Below are 23,940 nucleotides of genomic sequence, written 5' to 3' on the forward strand. Positions count from 1 at the left end.
TCGGAAATAATGTTAACACAATAAATGGTTATGTATTTTATTCATGTACTAAATTAGAAACAGTTACAATTGGAAAAAATGTTAAGTCATTTGGGATAAATGCTTTTGGCAGATGTTTATCATTAACAAATATCATAATTCCAGATTTAGTTACTTCAATTGCTATGTATGCATTTTATTACTGCACAAGTTTAAGTACAGTTACAATTGGAAGAAGCGTTACTTCAATTGGAGTTTATGCATTTGACAAATGTGATAATTTAAAGTGTATTTATTTCGCTGGATATGAGCCACCAACAGGTTCAAATGTATTTAGTACTTCGCTAGAAATACATGTTATGACTTCAGATTTGTATCAAGGCACAGAGTTTTTTGGACTTGAGGTATCCAAAGGTTCATCAATTGCCGGATGTGATCAATACATATGGCCAACGCATACGTTTACAAAATCGAATTCATTCACCAAATCAAATACATTTTCACAATCCAATTCATATACGCAATCAAACACATTTTCTCAATCAAATACATTTACAAAATCGAATACATTTTCTCAATCAAATACATTTACAAAATCGAATTCATTCACTAAATCGAATACATTTACAAAATCAAATACTTTTACAAAATCGAATACATTTTCTCAATCAAATTCATATACGCAATCAAACACATTTTCTCAATCAAATACATTTACAAAATCGAATACATTTTCTCAATCCAATGCACATATTAATCTAAATACTTTCACAGGATCAAATATAATAACAAATACATTTACATCATCAAATCAATTCGGAGCAACATATGTTGAAACAATAGTTTTCTCACAATTAATATCGCAAACATTAGTTCCTAAATCGACATTTTCACAAACTATTACACTTTATATGTTTGATTCAACTTATTCTTATGTTGAAACGATATTTATATATTATAAATACGAAGTTATTGAGTATACATTATATTTATCATATTACACAGGTTTCTATACGATTTTGAATCAAAATGCAAATGAAGATAATAATGAAAATAATAAAACGAATGAAATCATAATCGGAGTATGCGTAAGTGTTGGTATTATTGTGATGATTATCATAGTTGTCATCTTGGCTGGAAAACTTCGGAATAGGAAACAAAGCACTTTCGAAAGCGAAATTGATGAAAACGTAAACTTTGGTAATAATACTTATGACATTTCAACAAATAACTTTGTTAATGTATCAAATGTTGAAGAAGATCCTTTTGCAAAAGATTTCAGAGAAGATGATTTTGTTGTAAATATTTAGTTAATATGGAGACGCAGACAAAATTTAAATTTTTTATATTTTTATAAATAAATTCTATTAATCGATATAAGCGAAGAGCTGTGATAGGTTTTATTCGATCAATTTTTTTTTTTTAAGTTTTGAGAAAAATTGAAATTCATTGAGAATAGAATTTCGAACATATCTCAGTATTTTATTTATCACATATATTCAAATGGACACTTGTGTGAAGTATATTTTATTTCGTTTTCTTCAAATATTTGGAATATAGTTTCAATTTAATTTTATGTCGAAAAATGTATTATATTAATTTCTTCATATCTTATTAATTTAAAGAAATAATAGCACTTCTTTCTTTTATATTAAAGAAAAAATCTCAAGAAATGATGAAAAGGTTTTTCAAAAATTCAATATTTCTCGAAATTTCTTGATGATTTTTTTTACTCTTGATAAAGTAAAGTAAAAATTTTTGATTTTTTATAAAAGTACTTTTTCTCAAAAACTATCAGATAAAAACCAAAATGATTATGTTTTTCAATATGCATATAACATTTCCGACATACCATATAAATTTGGTAATGAATCTATCGTGAGATTTTATAAATCCACCTATTTTTCAACTATCGTTCGTTTGTCGCTGACATGTGAAGTCAAATTCTCCATAACCGACCAAATGGAAAGCTCTTCGACCATAAAATTAGCATGTTTAGGAACACTTGGTTTTCATGATAGTGAGAAAGGACGCACAGCATGCTATATGATACCTGAACTCGGAATTGTTTTTGATTGTGGATCTGGTTTATTTAGGGTGATGAAAAATCTTCGAACAAAAGAAATTGACATTTTCCTTTCTCACTCACATGTTGATCATGTCGCAGGGTTACCAGTTCTTTTAGAAGTCTTTGAAGTTGGACATATCGAAAAAATACGTTTTCATTCAGAAAAAGATATTTTAAATGCTGCAAAGTCTCTTTTAGAAAGGCCTTATTTTCCAGTTCATGTTGAAATAGAGTACATTCCATTTGAAGACAACAAACCAATTGAACTTCCAAATGGATGTAAGGTTACATATTTCAAATTAAATCACACAGATCCTTGTTATGGCTATAGGGTTGAAAGAAGTGATATTTCTTTTGCTTATATAACAGATACAACATCAAATGAAGAATCTGAATATATTAAAGATGTTGTTGGTGTCAAAGTATTAGCTCATGAAATGTACTGTAACCAAAGCCAACATGAAATTGCACCACATATAGGTCATACATCAACACTTGGATTGAAACAATTTGTTGATAAAGTTAAACCAGAAAAAGTTATTGCAATACACCATAATCCTAATGGTGATTTGGAGTCAATTGAGAAAGAAGGACATGAAATGATTCCGAATTTAGTTTTTGCAAAAGATAATCTTGAAATCGATATTTAACAATCCTTTGTAGTAAACGAAACTTCACTCACCTTAAGGGAAAAGAATTGTCCTGAATCAACTCGAACAGCATTTGTTTGTTACTTTAAACTGAGCAAAAATCAAAATTGCCATTTTCCATAATTTTGGGTTTTTTTGAGGCAAAATAAAAAAGCCAAATAAAAAGTCAGGAAATTTCTTTTTCTTTATGTTTAAGGCTATATAATCAACAGCTTCAAACTTTAAATATTAAACCCATCAGAATTTAACTGTTTCTATTTTATGTTTAATAATTTGAGATTTAATATATAGTTTCATACAAATTTTTTTTTCTTAATATATTTATTAACATGTCATTGCATGAGTAATATTTTGTTCTAACACATTTACAATGTATCATTTTACACATAATATTCGGTTGAATTTTGTTATTATTTATTTTTAAAATTAGTGAAAAATAATGTTTTGGAGAGCATTATCAAGGACAGCCCTTAAGAAAAATTGGTAAATAGTGCAACAAATTTGGAAAAAGTTACAAGTTTTTGCCCCTATTCTAAAAGTAATTTAACAATTTCATTGTGACCTCCCCTATATGCATACATTCGTGCTGTTCTAAATAATTTAAATAATTTCCAAATATTATTATGAAACATAAAATTATTAAAATAAATCCTAAATAAAACAAATAAATATCTTTTGCATTAATATCAATTCCTTCTTGTTCAAGAAGTAATTTAACTATTTCTGTATCACCTTTTGAAGATGCCAAAATAAGTGCTGTTTCAAATATTTAAAATAATTTCCAAATATTATTATGAAACATAAAATTATTATAATAAATTTTAAATAAAACAAATAAATATCTTTTGCATTAATATCAATTCCTTCTTGTTCAAGAAGTAATTTAACTATTTCTGTATCACCTTTTGAAGATGCTTTTATAAGTGCTGTCCAAAATAATTTAAATAATTTCCAAATATTATTATGAAACATAAAATTATTATAATAAATTTTAAATAAAACAAATAAATATCTTTTGCATTAATATCAATTCCTTCTTGTTCAAGAAGTAATTTAACAATTTCTGTATGACCTTTTGAAGATGCCAAAATAAGTGCTGTTTCAAACACTTCTAATAATTTCCAAATATTATTTTGAAATATCAAATTATTATAATAAATACTAAATAAAACAAATAAATATCATCAGCATTAATATCAATTCCTTTTTGCTTTAAAATGTATGTAACAAGTTCAATATTTCCTGAAAATGAAGCAAAAACTAAAGTATTTACTGGAAGTTGATTATTTTTATGGAAATATTTTACAAGAAAAATATTTCCAATTTTTACTGCTTCATTAATGATATTTTCATTAATTTTCATTCCTTCTTTTTCTAAATATATAAAAATTTCATAATTAAAATAAGAAATGCATTTTTCTCCTAATTCTTTTAATTGATTAATATCTTCAATTTTATTTTCATAAAAATATTTAAAGATCTCATTTTGATGAAACATAATTGCTGTTTCATATGCACCTTCAAATGATGGATGATATTGTTCGCATAAATGAATGATTTCTTCATTTCCACCTGCAACAGCGTATTTACCTGTTTTTTCGACACTTGCATGATTCATAAGTAAATATTTAAAACATTTAACTGATGAAAAAAATGCTGCATAATCAATTAATGTAACATTTTTATGATTAATAAATGAATATCTTTCATAAAGTGATGGTTCAATTGTTTGATTAAAATCAAAATTTGATTGTGACGATATTTCTTGTAGTTTTTCAATTTCATCATTTCGAATTATTTTAGCAATTTCATTTGGATTAACTCCTTCTTTAATTAATTGTTTATGAAGTTCAAAATCATTCTTTGATAGTTCTTCATAATCAATATTTTCTTGATCAAATAAATACTTATATTTATCTAATTTATCTTGATTAATATGAACAAAAAATGGATTAAATGTATTTTTGATGAATTTTGATTCAAGTAAATTATAATTAATCATGTAATTAAGTAAATAAAATGATTCTTGTGTGTTTTCTTTAAGTAAAAATTGAGCAAATAAATTTATTATTTTTGTGTTAATTTTATTATTTTCTTCATATTTTTCAATTTCTTGTAATAATCTCAAATATATATCAAAATTATTACTATTAATCAGAAGAGATGTATATATCATTCGGTTTATAGTGATATCATAAGACATTGGATATTCTTTACAAAATTTGCTGATAATAAAATTTGATGATTGAGCAAAATTATCTATATTCAAACCAAAGATTATGTTTTTGAGCGTTGTAAGTGTTTCCCATTCGTTTTGAGATTTCTGACTTGTTGTTGCTGTTTGCTTTTTGTCCATCTTGAACTAATAAACTACTCAATAACTTAGTATTGAATTTTGTGAATATTCGCTTTTTCTAAATTTTACTTGATCGGTTTCAGTTCAAAAAGTGAAAATCGTACCGATAACCGCCGGAAAGTGTGCAAACAGTTTGATCGCTTTTCTATAAAATGAACTAAGTCGAAGAACTTATCCATCAACAAAATCAGATGCTCAAGAGCACCCATTTCTGAAGGACGTATTTTGTTGGTTATCACATGAATTAACAAAATTTATGTCGTTTTCAAAAACATAAATCTGACAAAACATCGTAAGGTTTCAATGTTTATTGATCGTTATTCTCAATTTCCACACTTTTTGTCAAACAGTTTTAAAATGTTCCAAAAACTAAAAGGAAATAAGGATAAAAAGTTTAAAACTATTCCAAAAAATTCTTTACCTTCCCATTATTTAGCATAATTTAACCTTCTTGCAAATTGTTTCAGCATCATACTTCTTGGTGATTAAGTCGATTATTGTTGGAAGGCGTTTTTCGATAATTGATGTGCAGAGTGTCTGAAGTTGAGTTAATGGGAGTTTCTTGCAGATTGATGTGTCAACATGATACTTGTCGATGACGTTTTGAGCCCATTTGACGACGATCTTACATACATTGCACCTATCAACATTAGAAATTCCGGCTGGGATTTCGATTTCGAGGTCGTCATTGGCTGTTGTATACTTCTTGCAAACAGATGGAGCACGAAGAATACCAGCTGGTCCATACTTCCTAACGATTTCACTGTAACATTTCATGTATTGAACCATACCTTCAAGTGTGCTGATTTCTTCTACTTCTTCATCTTCATCATTTGAGCCAATGCAAACGTTCTTGCAACGAACTGCTGCAACTCCTAGACCTAAGACTGGGCCATGGATAACAACTTGAGCAGCAACACATGTAGCACATTGAGCGTCACCATTAGCTGATTCATCACCATCATTTCTATTATATAAGAAGTAACAGCTTTCATTAGCAGCTGTGAATCCTTTGTAAATGAACTTCTTTACACAGTCATTATATTCGAAGATATTATTGCTTTCTTCTTCAACTCCATTTGAGCATCTGCTTGGGCATTGCTTGGCTGCATTGATTGGACCATTAATTGGGCCATATTGAGAAATCATTTGAGCAAGGCAGGAAGCATAGCATCCAACTGTGTCAAAAACACCGTTTTCGACTTCATCATCGGAGTTCTTTGCGCAAATGCTTGGACATTTCTTAAGGGCCATGACTGGACCTAAGACTGAACCGTAGATGGCAATTTGTTGTGCAAGGCAGATGGCGCATGTAGCATATGAATTTTCACCAACTTCTTCAACATAATATTCTTCGTCGTTTGAACCGCAAAGCTTGATGCGTTGGCAGATGTTAGCCTTGGCGAGACCAGATGAAGCTAAGTTCATGATTGTTCCAAGGAAATTGTTAACGATTGAATTGCAAAGTGTCTTAGCAGCTGAGTTAGATAACTTGTTGCAAGCTTTAAGTGCTGCGTTTTTGACGTATGATTGAACCTTGGAATTCTTTAATGCGGATTGAATTGCTGAAACAACTGTCTTGCAAACTGAGCAAGCATCAGCATTAGAAAGTCCCTGTGGGATTTCGATTTTAGGAAGTTGTTTCGACAATGATTGAACAAGGAGAATAGCGAACATGAATGAATTTGACAACCGCATTGAATTATCCCAAATCTTGTCAGTTTGACAAAACTATGTCAAACTGACTGCCTATCGTAGATATCTTTTGGATTGGTCGAAACTTCTCAAACAAATTGAAGATCGAAAAAGAATATTCTGCAATATAATCTTTAAATAATGAATTCATTAATATTAATATCACTATGTATTGTATATGTTTCTTGTACCATGTTTGAATGTAGTTGCTTTTTATAGTTTTTGGAGATTTTTATATTTGAAATCAAAGGAGAATTTCAAAGGAGAAATAGTTTAACGTCTTTTGACAAGGAGTTAAAAAACCTCATAGAAAATATTGAATGAAAAATGTGATTATAAACGTTTGAAAAAAATCGTGAAAATTTTCATGAAAGCGTTATTTGAAGTTTGAATTTATTCAAAAACAAATTTTTCTCACAAAAAGTTAATTTCGCGCCCTTTTGCATTGGTGCCCATCCTCAAATCCTTCAGTCACAATTGTGTTACTTAAAACCTTAAATACTACAACATAAGCTCAATCACCACCAACATTACGTTATCGATAAATATCAATGGTAGCATTATTACAAATACTAAACACAGAAAATTTTGATGAAATGTTAAATATTTTCTTACCAGAAGTTGTTGGAGCATCAAAACACATAAAACAGTTAATGATTTCATAAAATAAGGACAATCATCAACACCATTGTTATTACATATATCTGTTAGTATAACACCAAACTCATGTTATTTTGTAAGGGCTACAATTGATGCTATTGAATGTATAATTTCATGAAATGTTAACCTTGAAGATCTTGGACAGTTTTGTTTAATATGTTTTAAGGGTGCTGGTTCTAATCCGTGAGTTACAAGTGTTTCATTGTGTATTGCAATTTTCGAAAACATTAATTTCTCGACTACCGAAATTTGTTTAATTTTCCCAAGTTGGTGTAATATGATAATACTTTGGAATTAGCTCAAATTTCAGGATATCCAATTATTTCATCAATTTTTCTACCTGACATAAAATGATTTGAAAATGGAATTGTTATATTTTAACAATTTTTGGTTGAACAAAATTATGATCAATCTATTTCCTTTGAGAGAAAATATGATTCTTGTGTTTTTATGTAGAAGGAAACATGAAAATACATCAAATATTCTGGGTTTGATTTGTTTCATTTCTTTTGATCTGTCAACTTCTTCAAAAAAAGTGAAAATAAATATTTAAATTATTTGCTTGATAGATAGTAATGTATCCAATTCAGTTTTTTATTCTCTTCTTTATCGCTTTGTATTTTCTTTAAAAAAATGTAATATAAGGCATTACACTGAACAAATACATAAAATGAGGTGGTTGCAGAAAGGTTTCCCAAACACTACAGTTTTTGAATATAAATCCGATGATTTCTAATTCATTCGATTCTATCGTTGGAAAACCACTTTACAATTATAATGAATAAATAATTTTGACAATAAATTGAAATATTTTAAACATTTTTAAAATCAAAGATTAGAGATTAATTTATCATATTACAAATACTTAATGAATAATGCATCTAATTTTATGATATGAAAAATTATATCAGAATTAAATAATCCCTTTATTTGGAATGGAATTTCGCTTAGTAAAAAAAATTTATTTTGATATTTATTCATTTAATGACGTGTTACTTATTGTGCTGAATAACCTGATTTAACTTTTGCATTAATTCTTTACTCAACAAGTTCTATTTGTATCTATTATGGGATATTTTTAGGATGGCATGATTCGTTGATAAACCAACTCTTTTGACTGATCATAGGTTTACAATATTTTTGTATTTTTTATCTATGCGGAAGAGATATTGAATTACAAACTTTTACACGAATGCAACAATATTTTTTTTAACTATTTTTTCGATGTATTTTTTCCGAACCGTCAAAATGTCAAATTTTTCTCATCACCAAAAAGAAATTAATAAACATTAATCATAAGTACATACATTTTAATTTTGCATGATAAAATAATAATATTAAATTTATTTATTCACTTGAAGTCAAGATAGGAGGGTCAATCTTTAAAAGAAAGTATGATTTAGAACGACTTTTCTATCCAATGAATCCGAAACTATTCGCCCTTTGTTACTTCTGTTGTTGCATCAATAAAATCAATTTATATTTTTCTTGCCTTTTCTGATAGCTACAAAGATTTTCATTAATTTTTTCCTAAAGAAAATCAAAAACATTAAAATTATTAACATTAATAATATTATTAGGTACTTTAATTCATATGTTTCTTCTATTTCTTCATATATTTCATCAACGGTAATGTTTTCCGCTTGTTTTAAAAATACACAACTTACACAATCTCCAAACAAATTTGAAGAAATTTCATTTTTCATTTCATTAGTGAACGTAATATTTTTGAAGTGATTTTTAGTATTATTTGTTGATATCGAATATTCATACATTGCATAATTATCATCAAAAATAGTGTTTTCTATATCTAAAAAACATTCATTAGCACAAATAGAAGCTCCATTAATCAAAGAATTTGTTTTCTTAAATAGAGAATTCTTAACTATAAAATTCGAATTTTGTAATGAAATTGCAGCACCGCAAATTCTTGATTTTGATGAAATTATAGAAATTTCTTCAAAAGATATATTAGAATGAAAGTCATTAAATGATGAACCATATATTGATGTATTATTTATGAATAAAGTGTTATGTATATCAATGTAATTATTTGTTGATTGAATGATATCTTTAGGTGAAACATTTCCATAAAAATTCGAAGAATAAATTGAAACTTTAGAAGTGTTAACTTCTAAAAGTTTCCCGCATGAATTAGATGTAAAAAAAGATTGATTAACTCGAAAAGTTGAATTTATTATACTAATTATTGGAATAGATATACAATTTTTACGAAGTGTTATGTTAAAGAAGAAACAATTTGTTTCATTTATAGAGTAAAGAAGTGAACAAGAATTCGAAATATATGTGCAATTATAATTATATATTTGTGAATGATCTAAAGCGGATATTAAATAATTTCCACAATTTTCTGTTATAAATGAATGCTGAATTAAAAATGATGAATTGATGAGATGAAAAAATGGCATTTGGTAATAATTTGAAGAAATATTTACGGAGTTTAGATTAATGTATGATTGAGACATAGTGAAAAATGATGTTCCTGAATTTGGAAATTGTGAAACTGAATCAAAATTAGTTTGATTAAAAATAAATTTGGAATTAGTTATATTGAAAATTGGATTATATTTTACTAAAAGATACTTAAAGGCACAGTTATAAAAAGATAATGTGGAATTAAATGTGAGAAATAATTGTGACGAATGATGAAATGATAAATTATCAAAAATTAAAGAAGAATTTTTAACAACAAAAATTGGTTCATCAGCATCTGCTATTGTAAAATTTATGATTTCTATATGATTAATATTTGTAAAATTGAATTGATGATGATTATGCCTGAATGATATTGTTTGATTTTGTCCAATAATTATAACACCCTTTAGAGCATTGCTACAATTTGAAACAAAATTACAAAAGGAAGCAATTTTTTCATTTGAATCGAAATCATCAATAATTTTATATTTTGTTGAATTTGAAGGAAACTTCATATATGAACATGGATCAATTTTAGTACATTTTGTCCCATTTCCATTGTGTTTCAAATGAATGAGTTGGGTTGTAATAAAAGCAACCCAAAACATCTCATTCCTATCGTCCGACCAGCCGATAATTTAATAACAATCTTTGAATAGTATACTCAAAAGTGGTTCTTGTGCAAAACAAAACAAACGCGATTTCACTAAAAACACATTTTTACATATTATTTTGTTGTTACGCGCCGAACTATAGGTTTTTTAGTTGGTGACACACGAGAAGCTGCCACTGTTCTTACTCTTGTATTTGCTACAGGTGCTGGTGATTGTCTCACCATTCTTCTTGGCGATTTCAAATACGGATCTCTTGGTGATGGTGGTGCTGTAGTTGCTTCTGTTTCCGCCTCCAAACTTTTTATTCTTCTTTCGAAGTTTGCAATTGTTTTTTTCAATACTGAAATTTCATGCGATTTTTCCTTTTCGAATTTTCCCCATTTTCGTTCCCAGTTCCTATCGAAGCATTGCATTTGTTGTCTTTGTGCTTCTACTAATTGTTTTCTTTGAGTATTAAAATCTTTTAAAAATCTTTTTCTTTGTTGTTCAAGTTCTTCGTTTTCTAATTTGTCGGCTCTTTCTCTGAATGGAATAGCTTCCTCATATCTTTTTGATAGCACAAGATGACGTTCTTGTTCACGGAGTTGAAGAACATGAATACTAACCTTTCTATAGTTTGCAGGTAAGACGTCGGGAAATGAATTATCGAAATCTTCGAGCTGTTGTTTCTGTTGTTGTTTAAGGGAATTTAATGCCGTATTATATTCATTTGTAAACTCTTCCTCCATACCTGCCCAATATTCGTCAGCTGCTTTGAAGTCGGATTGGGCTTCCATTAATTGCGATTTAAGATTGGAAAGTTTGGAATCTTGTATTGAATGATATGTACTATTATAAATACAAGTATTGGCATCTTGTATGAGATTCTCAAGGTGCTGCGTAAGTTGGTAATCACCTTCTGAAATAGTTTCTTCTTTTCGTTGTTTGAGATTGTTTATGATTTTGTTCATATCTTTGGGATCAACTGTATTGATATCACGACCTTCAATGAGTTCATCAACAAGGAGATCGATTTCAGTGTCATTTTTATTGGTGGGTGTTGGTTCTTTGATAGATATGGAACGCTTTGTTGGCTGTTGAGAAATTTGGCGGGATCTTTGTGGTTTTCCAGGTTGAAGATTAAGATCTTTCATAAGTGCTTGAATTCTTTTTACAATGGAAGTATTCCCAGTTACAATGGCTTCATTTTTCTTAGCCGATAAGGGGATCAATAATTTTGGATGAAGTTCTTCCCTTACCCTTGAAAGAGGCATTCCTGCTATTAGACGTTCTACAATGCTTTTTATATCATTTGGGTCATTTTTTACTTGAATTCTCTTCGTCATTATTTGTACGTTATTTTTGTAAACCATTTATTCTGAATTCAATACGATTTGATCGTCTTTTCTGATGGGAATACACGACACTTTTAAATAAAACTTTGAAGTTCATTGAACTAGAAATCAGTAAAATATTAAACATAAGATTTCTTATCCTGTTATCAGCCCATTTCATTTGAATATGGTTTTAATATCTTTTAAAAATTGGAATAACATTTTTTAAAATCCTTAAAAACTTGTTACTGTTCATATTGATTTGATTATTTTTTAAAGATTGATATTGCACATAAAATGTAGTAAAATATGATAATAAAATTTATATTGAAAAATAAAATGGTACAAATATGTTACCTTAAAATTAACAAAAATCACAGTTTAATATAAGAAAAAAAAAAATTTAAACAATATTAATAAATTTATTTCGTTTTCGTTTTTGTTTTTTTTTTTTTTTTTTTTTGTATTTCTTTTTCTATAAAAAAAGAAAGAAACAGAAAGAAAGTTTTACAAAGCATATGAAATATAGAGAACGTTAAAACCGTTATTTTTGAGTCCAAAAAACGGTTATTTGATACTCAAGTTTGTAAGCTGGAGTTGTACTGATCCCAAACATCTTCAGCTCTTGCAAGAATGGTTGGAGGGTCCAAATCACGAATATTTTGAACGTCATTCAGTAGCTTGTTGGAATTTTTAGCGTTCATAAGATTTTGTTTTGATTCAATTAATTGGGCCACAGCTATTGCCATAGCAAATTCTATCACGTTAAATTCTTTTATAAGTATTCTATCCCATACAATCAGCAAATTTTGTAATGTGAAGTTTTGTGCAAAAAGAAGTGATATCCAAGAAAATGCAAATTGTGCTGGAACTAATGGTTTATCACTCTTAAAGAGGCGCTTGTAAAGAGAGCCATCCGCAATTTGGCACATTGTCTCGATCAGATGAAACTTAGAAACAATTGAATCCAAGTTTTGTGTAAGTAAGAATATATCTCCCAAACCAGCTCCGATAATAAGGTTTTGAAAGATATAAAATGCATGGAATTCGCCATCATTGTCATTCTTGCCCATGAGTCTGTTGGCTGTCATTGATACATAATAAATTGGAATAACTATTTCATTGAATCCTTGTGTGTATGAATAAGTGGAATTAAGACAAGAAAATATATAAAGAATACGTTCAATCCTTCTGATGTGTTGAGAAAATTCATTGAGTGGAAACCCGAATTCAAGATATTGAGAGTTTGGCATTCGCGTTAAATCACCATGGATTTCAGACATAATGTCGTCACTAGATAATCCAAATGATTTTCTTTTAACTTCAGCCTTTTCTATTGGAAGATCAATCCAATCTTGAAAATTTGAAAAATATTTTTCAACCCAACTCCAATATAATGTGCTTTTTGAAGTTACGACATATTCCCATCTCGAACGGTCTTTTGGGATAATTCTTAAAACAAGTTCCCAAAAAAAAAATCTGGATACTTGATCATTATTTGGAATTCCTTGTTTGGACAAGTCAATTAGTAACTCAAGATTAACTTCACCAGTTGGGTTGTGTGGGTCAATAACCCTTTGGATGACATTTGGCATGTTTGGTGTTGCCATAACCAACCCAGAAAAAACGTTTAAAGTCAGAAATTGCAAATAAGAAATTTTGTGCGAATATTCATCGTTTTACTCACAAATTACAAGAGCCGTTTAGATAACCCATTCTAGAAAACCCACCCGTTTTATAGGTGAGGAAATAACATCATTAGCACTTAATTTATTCACTAAAGTTGCATAAGGAATGTTTTGTTAAATTTATACTTCATACACTTCAATGGAATTATTTGCAATCACTACAACTTTGTATATATGGCATAGCAAGAGTGGTACTTAAAAGAAAGTGTTTAAATGATGTTTGTTGCCTATTTTATTAACTTTTTTTGATAAGTTTTTTTCAAGATATTCTGATAGATCTCTGGTAAAAAGAAAAAATGATTTAGTGTATAGAACTAAATTAGTGAGCTTACCTTAGTAGCAGCTATAGGAAACTGGTATTTACCTGTTTTTTTAAAATTTAATTTCATGAATCTGTTCAATATTTTAAAGCTTCATTTTGCAAGTATTTATGAGTCTTTTTATGGTTAATGAGCTTTAAATATGCTTGACGTACGCTTGGATTTTGGTTAATTGATCGGAATTACGATAGCTTTTACTTGACCAAATAGAAATTCTGGGATGTTTTTATTATTTCTAACATTAATAAGCTCCACATTAAAGCCGGGAGAAAATCCATATGAAATTCTTGGTGTTAAGCGCACAGCAACAGACGAAGAAATTCGTAAAGCATTTCGTGATATCACAAAAAAATATCATCCAGACATCAGCAAAGAAGAAAATGCGGAAAAAATTTGGGTACATGCTAATGATGCATATGAACTTCTTCATGATCCAGAACGTCGTCGAATATATGATCAAACCGGATCTGTTGCAGAAGATCCCTCACAACCAGGATATCAAGGTTCAGCCGAAGATATATTCAATCAATTTTTCCATTTTGGTTTTCATCAATCTCAATCAGTCGAGATGAAAACTCAAGAGATCAATTTCGATAATTATTTAACATATCTCAAGGAATCCGGTGAATTTTTTGTCTTTATTTACAATAGCCGTGATCCTTTTAACACTCCTCGTTATGCGCAATTTTTTGAAAGCATTGCAGACGAATTTGAAAAAGTGACCACATTTGTTCATAACAATGCGTTTGCAGATCCACGATTTGCCGTTAATTTTAAAGTTCGGTCAGCCCCACGTTTTGTTTATCTTAAGCTTAATAATGATGGCAGTATTCTCTCACGTGTTAGTGGAAACATTCGCTCACGTGAATCATTTATTAAATGGATGATTAATTGTTGGAATCCTGACTATAAAGTATTTGATAAATATTCATCGCTCCGTAAATGGCTCAAAACGAATGAGCGTTATACATGTGTAATTAGTGTCGAACGTGGCAATGAGCCAAGTATGGAATTTAAGCGACTTTCATCCATATACACGCATTGTAAATTTGCTGTATTAATCGATGATTATATCAAAGCAATTCGATCATTAAAGATCACAGAATTTCCAGCAAATTATATCATTCGTGGAGGTGTCCGAGTTTCAACGCATAAATATTCGAAACTTACCAAACTTTCGAACCCATTATTTTTAGATTTAAGTTATAATATGTTTAATGAGCTTTGTAAAGATATTTGTTTAATATATATTGGTGACATAAATAAAAATATAACTAAAAAATTCGCAAAGTTTAATACAATTCCTTTAATGCATGTTAAGAAGGAATCATCTTTTGCGAAACAATTTGGTAATGAAAATTGGGCACTGATAAGTAGTGGGAAAATGAAATATAAAAATATAAAAATAGAAAATTTAGAAAATGAAATTAAAAGTTTTAACAATGGAAAAATAAATACGAAAGATTTGTCCAAAAAAGCAGATTGGACATTTAGGGATATAAGTGATTTGTTGTTAAAATACGCTAAGAAAATTAAACCTAAAAATCTGTTCGAAAAAATTCAAAGCTTCGGCGTGGAGATGGAGTTCCCATTCTCGATTTTGTTGTTTTTGTTGTTGTATCTCCTTTTGCGATTTATTTCTGCATAATAAACTTTCCATAAAAATAATTGTTCTATAAAGCTTTATAATAAAAGAATTTTTCATCTAATCAATAAAATATTGTTTTTGCATTTTTAAATATTATTATTAATGTTATCTTTTACTAATTCAATATGAAATTTCCTTTTATGTTTAAACGGAGCGCTGAGGATGCTCATCTCCCTCAATGTTCATTTCTATACCATGTGTTATTGCATATTTTAACTTTTCTTCCATTTCTTCTTTTGTTTCATAAATTGGTACATATATTGTATTTGTACAAGTAGAAGCATGCGGCAACTTATCATTATTATCTTCGAATTCAACATCGATATATGAAGGTTGTGAAGGTTGTGCAGCAGTAAAAATGAAGAAATTTCGTAACATTTCTTGATCAAATCCGTTTAAAATCTCAATAAATAATTTCTCTAATTTTTCATTTCTTTTAGTAAATCTCAAATTATTAATAACTTTTTCTTTATCAATTAATTCCGCATAACACAAATTTTTAAGTAAACCACCGCTCATAAAAGAAATTTTCTCATTACTATCAATTTTTTGATTCATCCAAAAACCATTGCGAATTATTTTAAGACATTTTTCAATAGATTTAATTCTTAAATTAATAACAATTCGTTCATATAATTCAATGAATTCTTTTTCGATTGGTTTATCACTTGGTAACCCATCAATTGGTTTCGAAATGCCATTCCAATCATCATATTTCCAATAATAAGTTTCTTCATCATTATTTTTCATATCTTCTATTTTATCTTTTAATCTAGTGTCATTTTCATATATATCATCTTTTGTTATAGGTTTTCCAGCTAAATATTTCCAAACAAAATTTGGAAAGTGAATAATTTGTGGTGACGACATTCGAATCATTGAACCCAAAATAATTCCGAATCCATAATACATATTTTCGATATCTTTATTAAATTTTGTAGAAAAAGGAATTATATCCAAATTATTTTCTTCAAAATTATTTGGCGATTTTATGCATAAACCTGTTTTAAGATTTATAAATGAATTTGCTGCCATCATTACTGTTTGACGTGTTGCTCCTCCTGTGTCAAAAACAGGTTCATTTGTAAATCGAATAACCCATGTTGGAAATTGATATCTTATTTCATAATGTTTTATTGTTTTTGAAAATTGATATATCATACTATCTTTAATATTATTCGATTTCCCCTTCTCATAATCCATGGCTTTATTTGCATCAAAAACTATTTTATTTCGGAGAAAACCCATTAATATTGGCCCTGACTCTTTAATTTGGAATATATCGAATTTTCGATTTTCGTATTGTATTAAATGTGAATTTTCTTTTATTATTCTTAACATTTCATTATTGACAATTTCTTTATTATGTAATTTAACAAATAAATAGTTAATAAGATATATACAAACTGCTTTACATTGAACAGTAATAATTCCAAATTCATTTATTAATTTCTTCATTTCGAATGCATTAAATTTAAATGAGTTAAAATCTTCTTTCATAAAATTAAATGATGAAATATGTGAAAGAAATTCATTTGTGTGTTGATCTTCCCATTTTATTGCAAAATTTTCTCTGCAATTTTCTTTGTTTAAATCTTTTTCTTTATAATCTAAAATTTTAAACGCTGTAATATGAATATTTTTTGTTTTAGTTGAATCATAACTAACTTTAATTTTTGTATTTGGTCCCAAAGTATATTCAGTGATTTCTTTAATATCATTTGAATTATTAAATGTTACTCGAAGCAAAACATCTGATTTTGTTCTATTAGTAATTTTTACTTGGTTATTTATGATTTTATATGGATATTCATCTTCTTTACATAACTTATACTTTTTGTTTTTAATAATATATTCATAAATTGAATCAAAGAATTGATTTGGAAAATTCTCTAAATTGTCATAATGTCTCATTAAATGAATTATATTAAATAAAATATTCGAATATTGTGTGTGTAATTTCGATTTTACATTTTCTTTAATTACATCAAAATAATTATTTTTATTAGTTTTTCTTTCTTTTTCTATTTCAAAAAATAATTTTATTTGTAAATTATTTGGATTTTTCATTGAAAGATATTCTAAATGTTCAAAATATGTTTGATTGAAATCATTTGGCGTGAAATCTAATTTCTTTTCCATATATGAAAGAAAATCAGGAAGAAATTCCTTTATCATTGGTGAATTCATTATCCAACAATCAATTAAAGCAAGTTTAGCATTAATACGTTGTTCTGAAGTCGAACAATTTTCAATAAAAATCCATAACAAAAAGAGAAATTCTATTGGCGTATTAATTATCCAATTTCCGCTTTTGTCCATTTCAATTATTCCTTTTGAATCAGTAAATTGTATTACATAATCACTTTCTTTTTCTTTATAATTATTTAATTCTTTATTTGATACATATATTAAATCACTTTTATAATAAAGATTTTGATACTTATAATCACCGGCCATTTTTACAAGTTCATTTCCAAGTGAATCCATAAATTCTTTTGACTTAATAAGTTTATTAGTTGCTAAAAATATAATTTGGAAATATTTATTTTGAAGTATTCTTTCAGAACAATGTTTGAAAAACCCTAAATCGAGATTATATGAAAACTTATCAATTTTAATGATAGGATTATCAATAAGTGATACAACAGCGGATCTTATAAATGATAAATTTATTGTTTCATTTACATATTCATTATTATATATAATCAATAATGCTATTAAAACACTTTTTAATTGATTACACATTTCGGATTCAATATAATTTTGCAATATTGGTATTACATTTGTTGAGAAACCAAATTGTTTTGTAAAATCAATTTTTAAATCATTAGCTACTGAACAATATAAAGAATTATATTCTTCTCTATTTATATTTTGATCATTTACAAAATTAATTTGATTCGAGTTTTCATTTGTTTCTTGATTTCCTTCATTTATTTCTTTACTAGTAAATTTAAATTTAAAATGATCATAAGAATCAATAATAAATTCAATTATAGTATTTTTATCAGCATAAAATTTATGATCATTAATATAAATATATTTTAATTGAGATTCATATTTAATATTAAGAGTAGATTCATATTTAAGAGTAGATTCATGAATTTTGATATTATTTTCAGTTCCACATATTACACCTGATGGTATCTGAACATAAATCAAACTTTTATTTCTAAGTATAATATAACCTTTACCATACCACGAAATATTTAATGCGAAACTTTTATATTTTGTAACATCTATTGGAAACAAATGACACCAATTATTTTGATCAATTCTAGCCATGCGTTCACTGCTTTCCAATTTTTTTTGGTTTATTATAGTTTTTAGAATATGTTCTTTAAAATAATATGTATAATAATTTGTAAATGGTTTTGCATCTTGAATAATTTTACTTAAATCTTTAATTTTATTAATATCTGCTTTACCCTCATTGATATAACGAATTAATGTTAATATATATAACTTATTTAAATATTTATTATTTGTATTCATGCAAACATCCCAAAATGAACAAATTTCATCAAAACTTAAAGCGTTTTCTAAGTTAAGTTCTTCCTCTTGAATTGTTTCATATATATTTGTATCTGCTAAAGGTACAGGTTGATTATATGGAGTAAATGGAACTTTTACACATTTTAATATAAATTGTTTAGCAAATAACCAATTTCCTTCTTCATTTCTAAATGCGAATAAATCTTCATGTTCTGTTAAATCTGCAGCAATTATTGCAAACGAAAATATAATATCTTTAATTGAAGATTTTTTAAAAACATCTTGTTTAACTTGAATGCTTTGATTTAATAAACTTCTAAATCCTTTTATAATTGATGAAAATGAGGGCGAAACATAATAAAATTTAATCATTTTTGGATCTTTATCTTTGATTTTATGTAAATAATCATTTAGAATTAAATTTTTATTCTTTAATATTCCAAAAATAATATTAATCAAAGTTTTATTTAGATGCCAATCATTAATATCAAAAATTTTATCAAGAATTTTGGAATCACAATTAGCATATGCTTCATCTGAAAATTTAATATTCATAGTACTAAAAGTTTTATATTGTTTTTTATCATAAATTTCTTCTAAAATTTTATTTATATTAATTGATAAGCCTATACTTGTATATAACATAGGAGCATTTTCATTAATATTTTTCTTTAAATCCGATAATGTTTCATTTGCTAATTCAGATAAACTTTTACACGTGCTAAGGATTGTAAATAAAGCTTCTAAACTTGTAAAGAAATTAATATCATGAACTGAATCATTTAAAGTATGTATAAAACCTGCTAATATAGAAGATTCTTCATCATTAAAACGTTTTATTGATAATAAATAATCAAGTCTTTGGTATGAATTAGTTTTTGCTATTCCATTTATTACAAATTTTAAGAATAGAAAATTTTTAGATTCAGCAAAAATATATTCAAAATTTTTAAGACCATATATTATATCATTAATTCTTTGTGGTAATATTTTTAATACATCTAAGAATAACATTGGATCATTATTCCAAATAAATAATTTAATATTTTCTAAATAGTATCCTAAATTTCCCGGATTTTTTATAAGATCAAATGCTGGATTAAGTTCAATTAATAATATCATGTTATATATAAGCTGCTTAACTTTGTTTATATCTTTATTTATATCTTTATCTATTTCATTTTTTTGTTTAAGTTTATTGTATTGACTACTTTCAGATGTTACCCATTTAATAATGTCTCGCATTTCTTCTGTTATTTTATTATTAGAGATTTCATTTTGAAATTTATCGAAAAGATTTGTTTGATGTAATATTACAGAAATAAGAAGTTTCTTAATCCATGGATTATTTATTATTAATAAATTTGGGAAATTATTTCTAAAAAATTCATTAGATTCATCTTGAATAAATTGATATATTTTTTCATTTGTTCGTACTTCAATAAAATTGTCAAAATTCTCCAATTCTTTAAATTTATTTTCACCTTTTAAATCATCATTTTTAATCATTTTAAAATTTTCACGAATATTATATTTTTCATAATTCGTTTTAATTAACCATGAATAATCTATTTCACATTGGTAAGTATCACCACCATTAATTAAATTGGATATAGCATTGGTATAAATCATTAAATAATATAAAATAACAATTAAATTTTCATCAAATTTTTTTGTTTCTTCGTGAAATTTTTTTAAAATATTTTTGGAAATTTCACTTGTTAATTCATGTTTAATTTTTGATGAAGAAAGTAATGGTGCTGCAAGAGAAACAAAATTCAAAAATAATTCAAAGATTATACTATTAAAATCTATTTTACTATTACTTAAGAAATTATTAAATCTTTGATAAAGCTCTTTAATATATTTACATATATTATCAATAATATCGGAGTTATTAATGTCCATTGGATCCTTTTCAATAACTTCTACAGCAGAATCAATTAAATTTCCTTGACAAATAAGAACAAAATCAAATAACCAAGAGTTTATTTTAATCGGTAATTTATCCCAATCTTGTCTATCATATAAAATTTCTAATAGATCAGAATCAATTATAAGTTTAGATGACAATGATGAATGCCATAATTGACGAAGACACCAATCCAAAAAATAAGAACAAATATTTTCATTTTTCTTTGAAATTATATTAAAAAAGAAAAACACAAAATCATATGTTTCAGAAAAAAATAAATCAACGTTATTCATAATCACTCCAATAATTAAAATGTTTAATTCTTCATTAGAAGAATTATTTTCATATTTATCAATTAAAAACATTTTAATATTTTCTGCTGCTTCTTTACAACGATAATTTGATAAGTTTAAATCTATAAGAATTAAAAGTGGTTTTAAAAGTTCATTTCCTAGTTTCTTTTTTTTGATAAAAGATACAAATTCTTTTAATTGGTTATCACTTTTAAATTTAAGTTCTTCAGGAATTAAACGTGTAAAAGATAAATTTATAAGTTTTGAATAAAGTATATTATCAAATGATTCATTTACATTTTTCTTGAAATATGAATCATTTAATAAAAAATTCACAGCACCTTTACAAGGATAAGAAGAAATTATATGTTTTCCATCAACATTTGTTATGATAAAAATCGCTTCATGATATGAATTTATTGTTGCTGCTTCTATTTCACCATTTATTTCCTTAAATAATTGTTGTTGTGTTGCGTTTGATCCATCTAATAAAGAAGTAATTATATTATTTTTATACTCATTATTAATAATAGATATTGTTGTTCCATTTATTAAATAAATAAGATCTTTTGTTAAATTATTGGGATTTACATTATATTTTTCATATGGGAAATCATATTTTACTGTTATTTTTTCATTACTAAATGTAATTGATCCATTTTTACCAAATAATATATAACTTGATCCATCTGAACAACCACCAATATTATCTTCGAAATCGTTTATTGTATCAAATGAAGAAATATTATCGCCTTCGAATGTTGATAATGGAATTTTATATGTATTTGATTCCGTTTTAATGTATAAATCGAAAACAGAACAAAACATAATTGTGTTTTTATTTACTTCTAAATTTTTTAAATTACACTTTTTTGGTTTACCTAAAATTAATCCATTATATATTTTATAGACCTTTAAGTTATTTTCGTCATTTATAATAAATAAATGTGTATTACTACTACATGCACACTGCCTAAAAACGGAGTGTTTTGTTTCTATTGAAGAAATTTGTTGAGAAAAATCATAAGAAATAGGTATGTCAATTTGTGATTCACTGAATTTCTTTAGATCGGAATAGTCATCGCACTCCAAACACCTTTTGATTTCATCAATTGAAAGCTTAGGTGGTTCCTTGGTTTTAAGATCTGAAATAAAACTTTTAAATGGAGTGGGTGATTCAATTATATAATGACTTGACTTGATTTTGCGTCTATGCTTACTATGAAAAATTGCATTCTTTTTACATAAATTCATATTTTCGCTATAAGCAAATAATTGTTTTTCCATTGTGTGAAAGGTTGACAAACGAATAGCTGAACGAAAAACATCATGAGGTGACTCGCAAAATTGAGGTGCTGTAGTTGCAATATAAAATTGAACAGAAGAATTAAACTGATAATTGCATATGTCCTTTTCTAATGTTTTTTGATAAAACTCTGTCTCTTTATATTTATTATGAAGAAATGAAAAATCTAGTTCAGATGGATTGGTTTTGTTTCTTTTCATTCAAAACTTACAAATGTTCAGTGCTGACACGCAACGATAAAAAACTGATTTGAAAAGTGGGAATATACAAAAAGTGAAATTTACTAACAAAAACGAGGGTAAAAGACAGACATTTGACTACTTTTCAATACAGAAATAAAACTCAATTTCTCGCAAAATTCGCAAATACGATTTTTTTTAATTTCAATATAATCAAATACATACTAAGTACAGCAAAATTCATAAATTAAAATAACTTCTACAGACTAAAATTTAAGATATTGTTCCTTTAAAATTAAATATAAAGTGGTCGCGACCGATAGGTTTACCAACGATATAGGTGAACGTTCAAAGTTTAAAATGACAAGTTACTTATCACATCTAATGGAAAAAAGAACAAAGGTTATTTTATTTGTGATGCAGGGATTAAGCGATATGGAAATACAGCGTATAACAAATGTTGATAATAAAACAATTAAGAAATACCGAAATTTATGGAATTCTGGAAAATTATTTTCGCTCGAAGGCAAAATTGGAACCCCAACAAAAAAGACGTCTGACCTAGTGGAATATATCGATAGTGCTACCAAAAGAAACAGGAGAATGTCCAATGAACATATTTCGAAAATTATTAAAGATAATTATAAATGTTTCGAAAATGTTTCAGCAACGCTTGTTAGACAAATTCGGCAGGAATTAGGGTACAAATTTTTACCACCTATAAGGACTTTCATTCTAACGCAGCAGCAAAAAATTGCAAGATTAAATTTCTGCTTAAAGCATATTCAACATAATACTAATTGGGACAATGTGATATTTACTGATGTGAACTACTTTTGGCTTGGAGAAGATTACCGACCGTTATATAGAAAAGGGGAGAACATTGCATAGAGGTCGAGGTTCATGAAAAAAAGTTCCCTGAGAAAGTTCTTGTGTTCAGCGGAATATCAAAACGATACGAAACAAATCTCATAATAATAAAACGTGAAACTGTTGACTTTTTAACAAATATTGATGATCTTATTGATGTATCTTGTTTGATTCCTGCAATGAACAGCATTTATAAAAATGGGTGGGTTTTAATGCAGGATGGAGCTTCTGCGCACACTTCATTTAAGACCATGGAATTATGTCAATATATAGGAGGATTGGCCTTCAATGTCTCCTGACTTAAATCTTATCGAAAATCTATGGTCTATAATGAAACGAAGAGTATCCGAATTACAACCCAAAACAAAAGAAGACTTAATTTCATGCATAATTGCAGTATGGGAAAGTATTACACAAGAGCTGATAAGTAATCTGATAGAACCTATGCCCGA

General features: G+C 27.0%; 5 protein-coding genes across 5 annotated transcripts; 2 read left to right on the forward strand and 3 right to left on the reverse strand.

Annotated features, from left to right (window-relative positions):
* Positions 1-1,941: 1,941 nt before the first annotated feature.
* GO595_004803 (ribonuclease Z) lies at positions 1,942-2,697 on the forward strand (the record flags this gene model as incomplete). The annotated part of the gene is made up of 1 exon (XM_067917975.1): positions 1,942-2,697. One exon carries the CDS (start codon positions 1,942-1,944, stop codon positions 2,695-2,697), a length of 756 nt encoding a protein of 251 aa, XP_067775056.1.
* Positions 2,698-5,485: 2,788 nt separating this feature from the next.
* GO595_004804 (saposin-like protein 1) lies at positions 5,486-6,730 on the reverse strand (the record flags this gene model as incomplete). Its single annotated transcript, XM_067917976.1, has 1 exon — positions 5,486-6,730. One exon carries the CDS (start codon positions 6,728-6,730, stop codon positions 5,486-5,488), a length of 1,245 nt encoding a protein of 414 aa, XP_067775057.1.
* Positions 6,731-10,571: 3,841 nt separating this feature from the next.
* GO595_004805 (uncharacterized protein) lies at positions 10,572-11,711 on the reverse strand (the record flags this gene model as incomplete). The annotated part of the gene is made up of 1 exon (XM_067917978.1): positions 10,572-11,711. The coding sequence occupies one exon, from the start codon at positions 11,709-11,711 to the stop codon at positions 10,572-10,574; it is 1,140 nt and encodes a 379-aa protein (XP_067775058.1).
* A 638-nt stretch (positions 11,712-12,349) lies between these two features.
* On the reverse strand, positions 12,350-13,381 carry GO595_004806 (TBC1 domain protein; the record flags this gene model as incomplete). The annotated part of the gene is made up of 1 exon (XM_067917979.1): positions 12,350-13,381. One exon carries the CDS (start codon positions 13,379-13,381, stop codon positions 12,350-12,352), a length of 1,032 nt encoding a protein of 343 aa, XP_067775059.1.
* Positions 13,382-13,999: 618 nt separating this feature from the next.
* Positions 14,000-15,427, forward strand: GO595_004807 (molecular chaperone DnaJ; the record flags this gene model as incomplete). The annotated part of the gene is made up of 1 exon (XM_067917980.1): positions 14,000-15,427. The coding sequence occupies one exon, from the start codon at positions 14,000-14,002 to the stop codon at positions 15,425-15,427; it is 1,428 nt and encodes a 475-aa protein (XP_067775060.1).
* Between the last annotated feature and the right edge of the window lie 8,513 nt (positions 15,428-23,940).

The sequence above is a fragment of the Histomonas meleagridis genome, assembly GCF_020186115.1.
Source record: "Histomonas meleagridis strain 2922-C6/04-10x chromosome Unknown contig_283, whole genome shotgun sequence".
NCBI classification, from domain to species: domain Eukaryota; phylum Parabasalia; order Tritrichomonadida; family Dientamoebidae; genus Histomonas; species Histomonas meleagridis.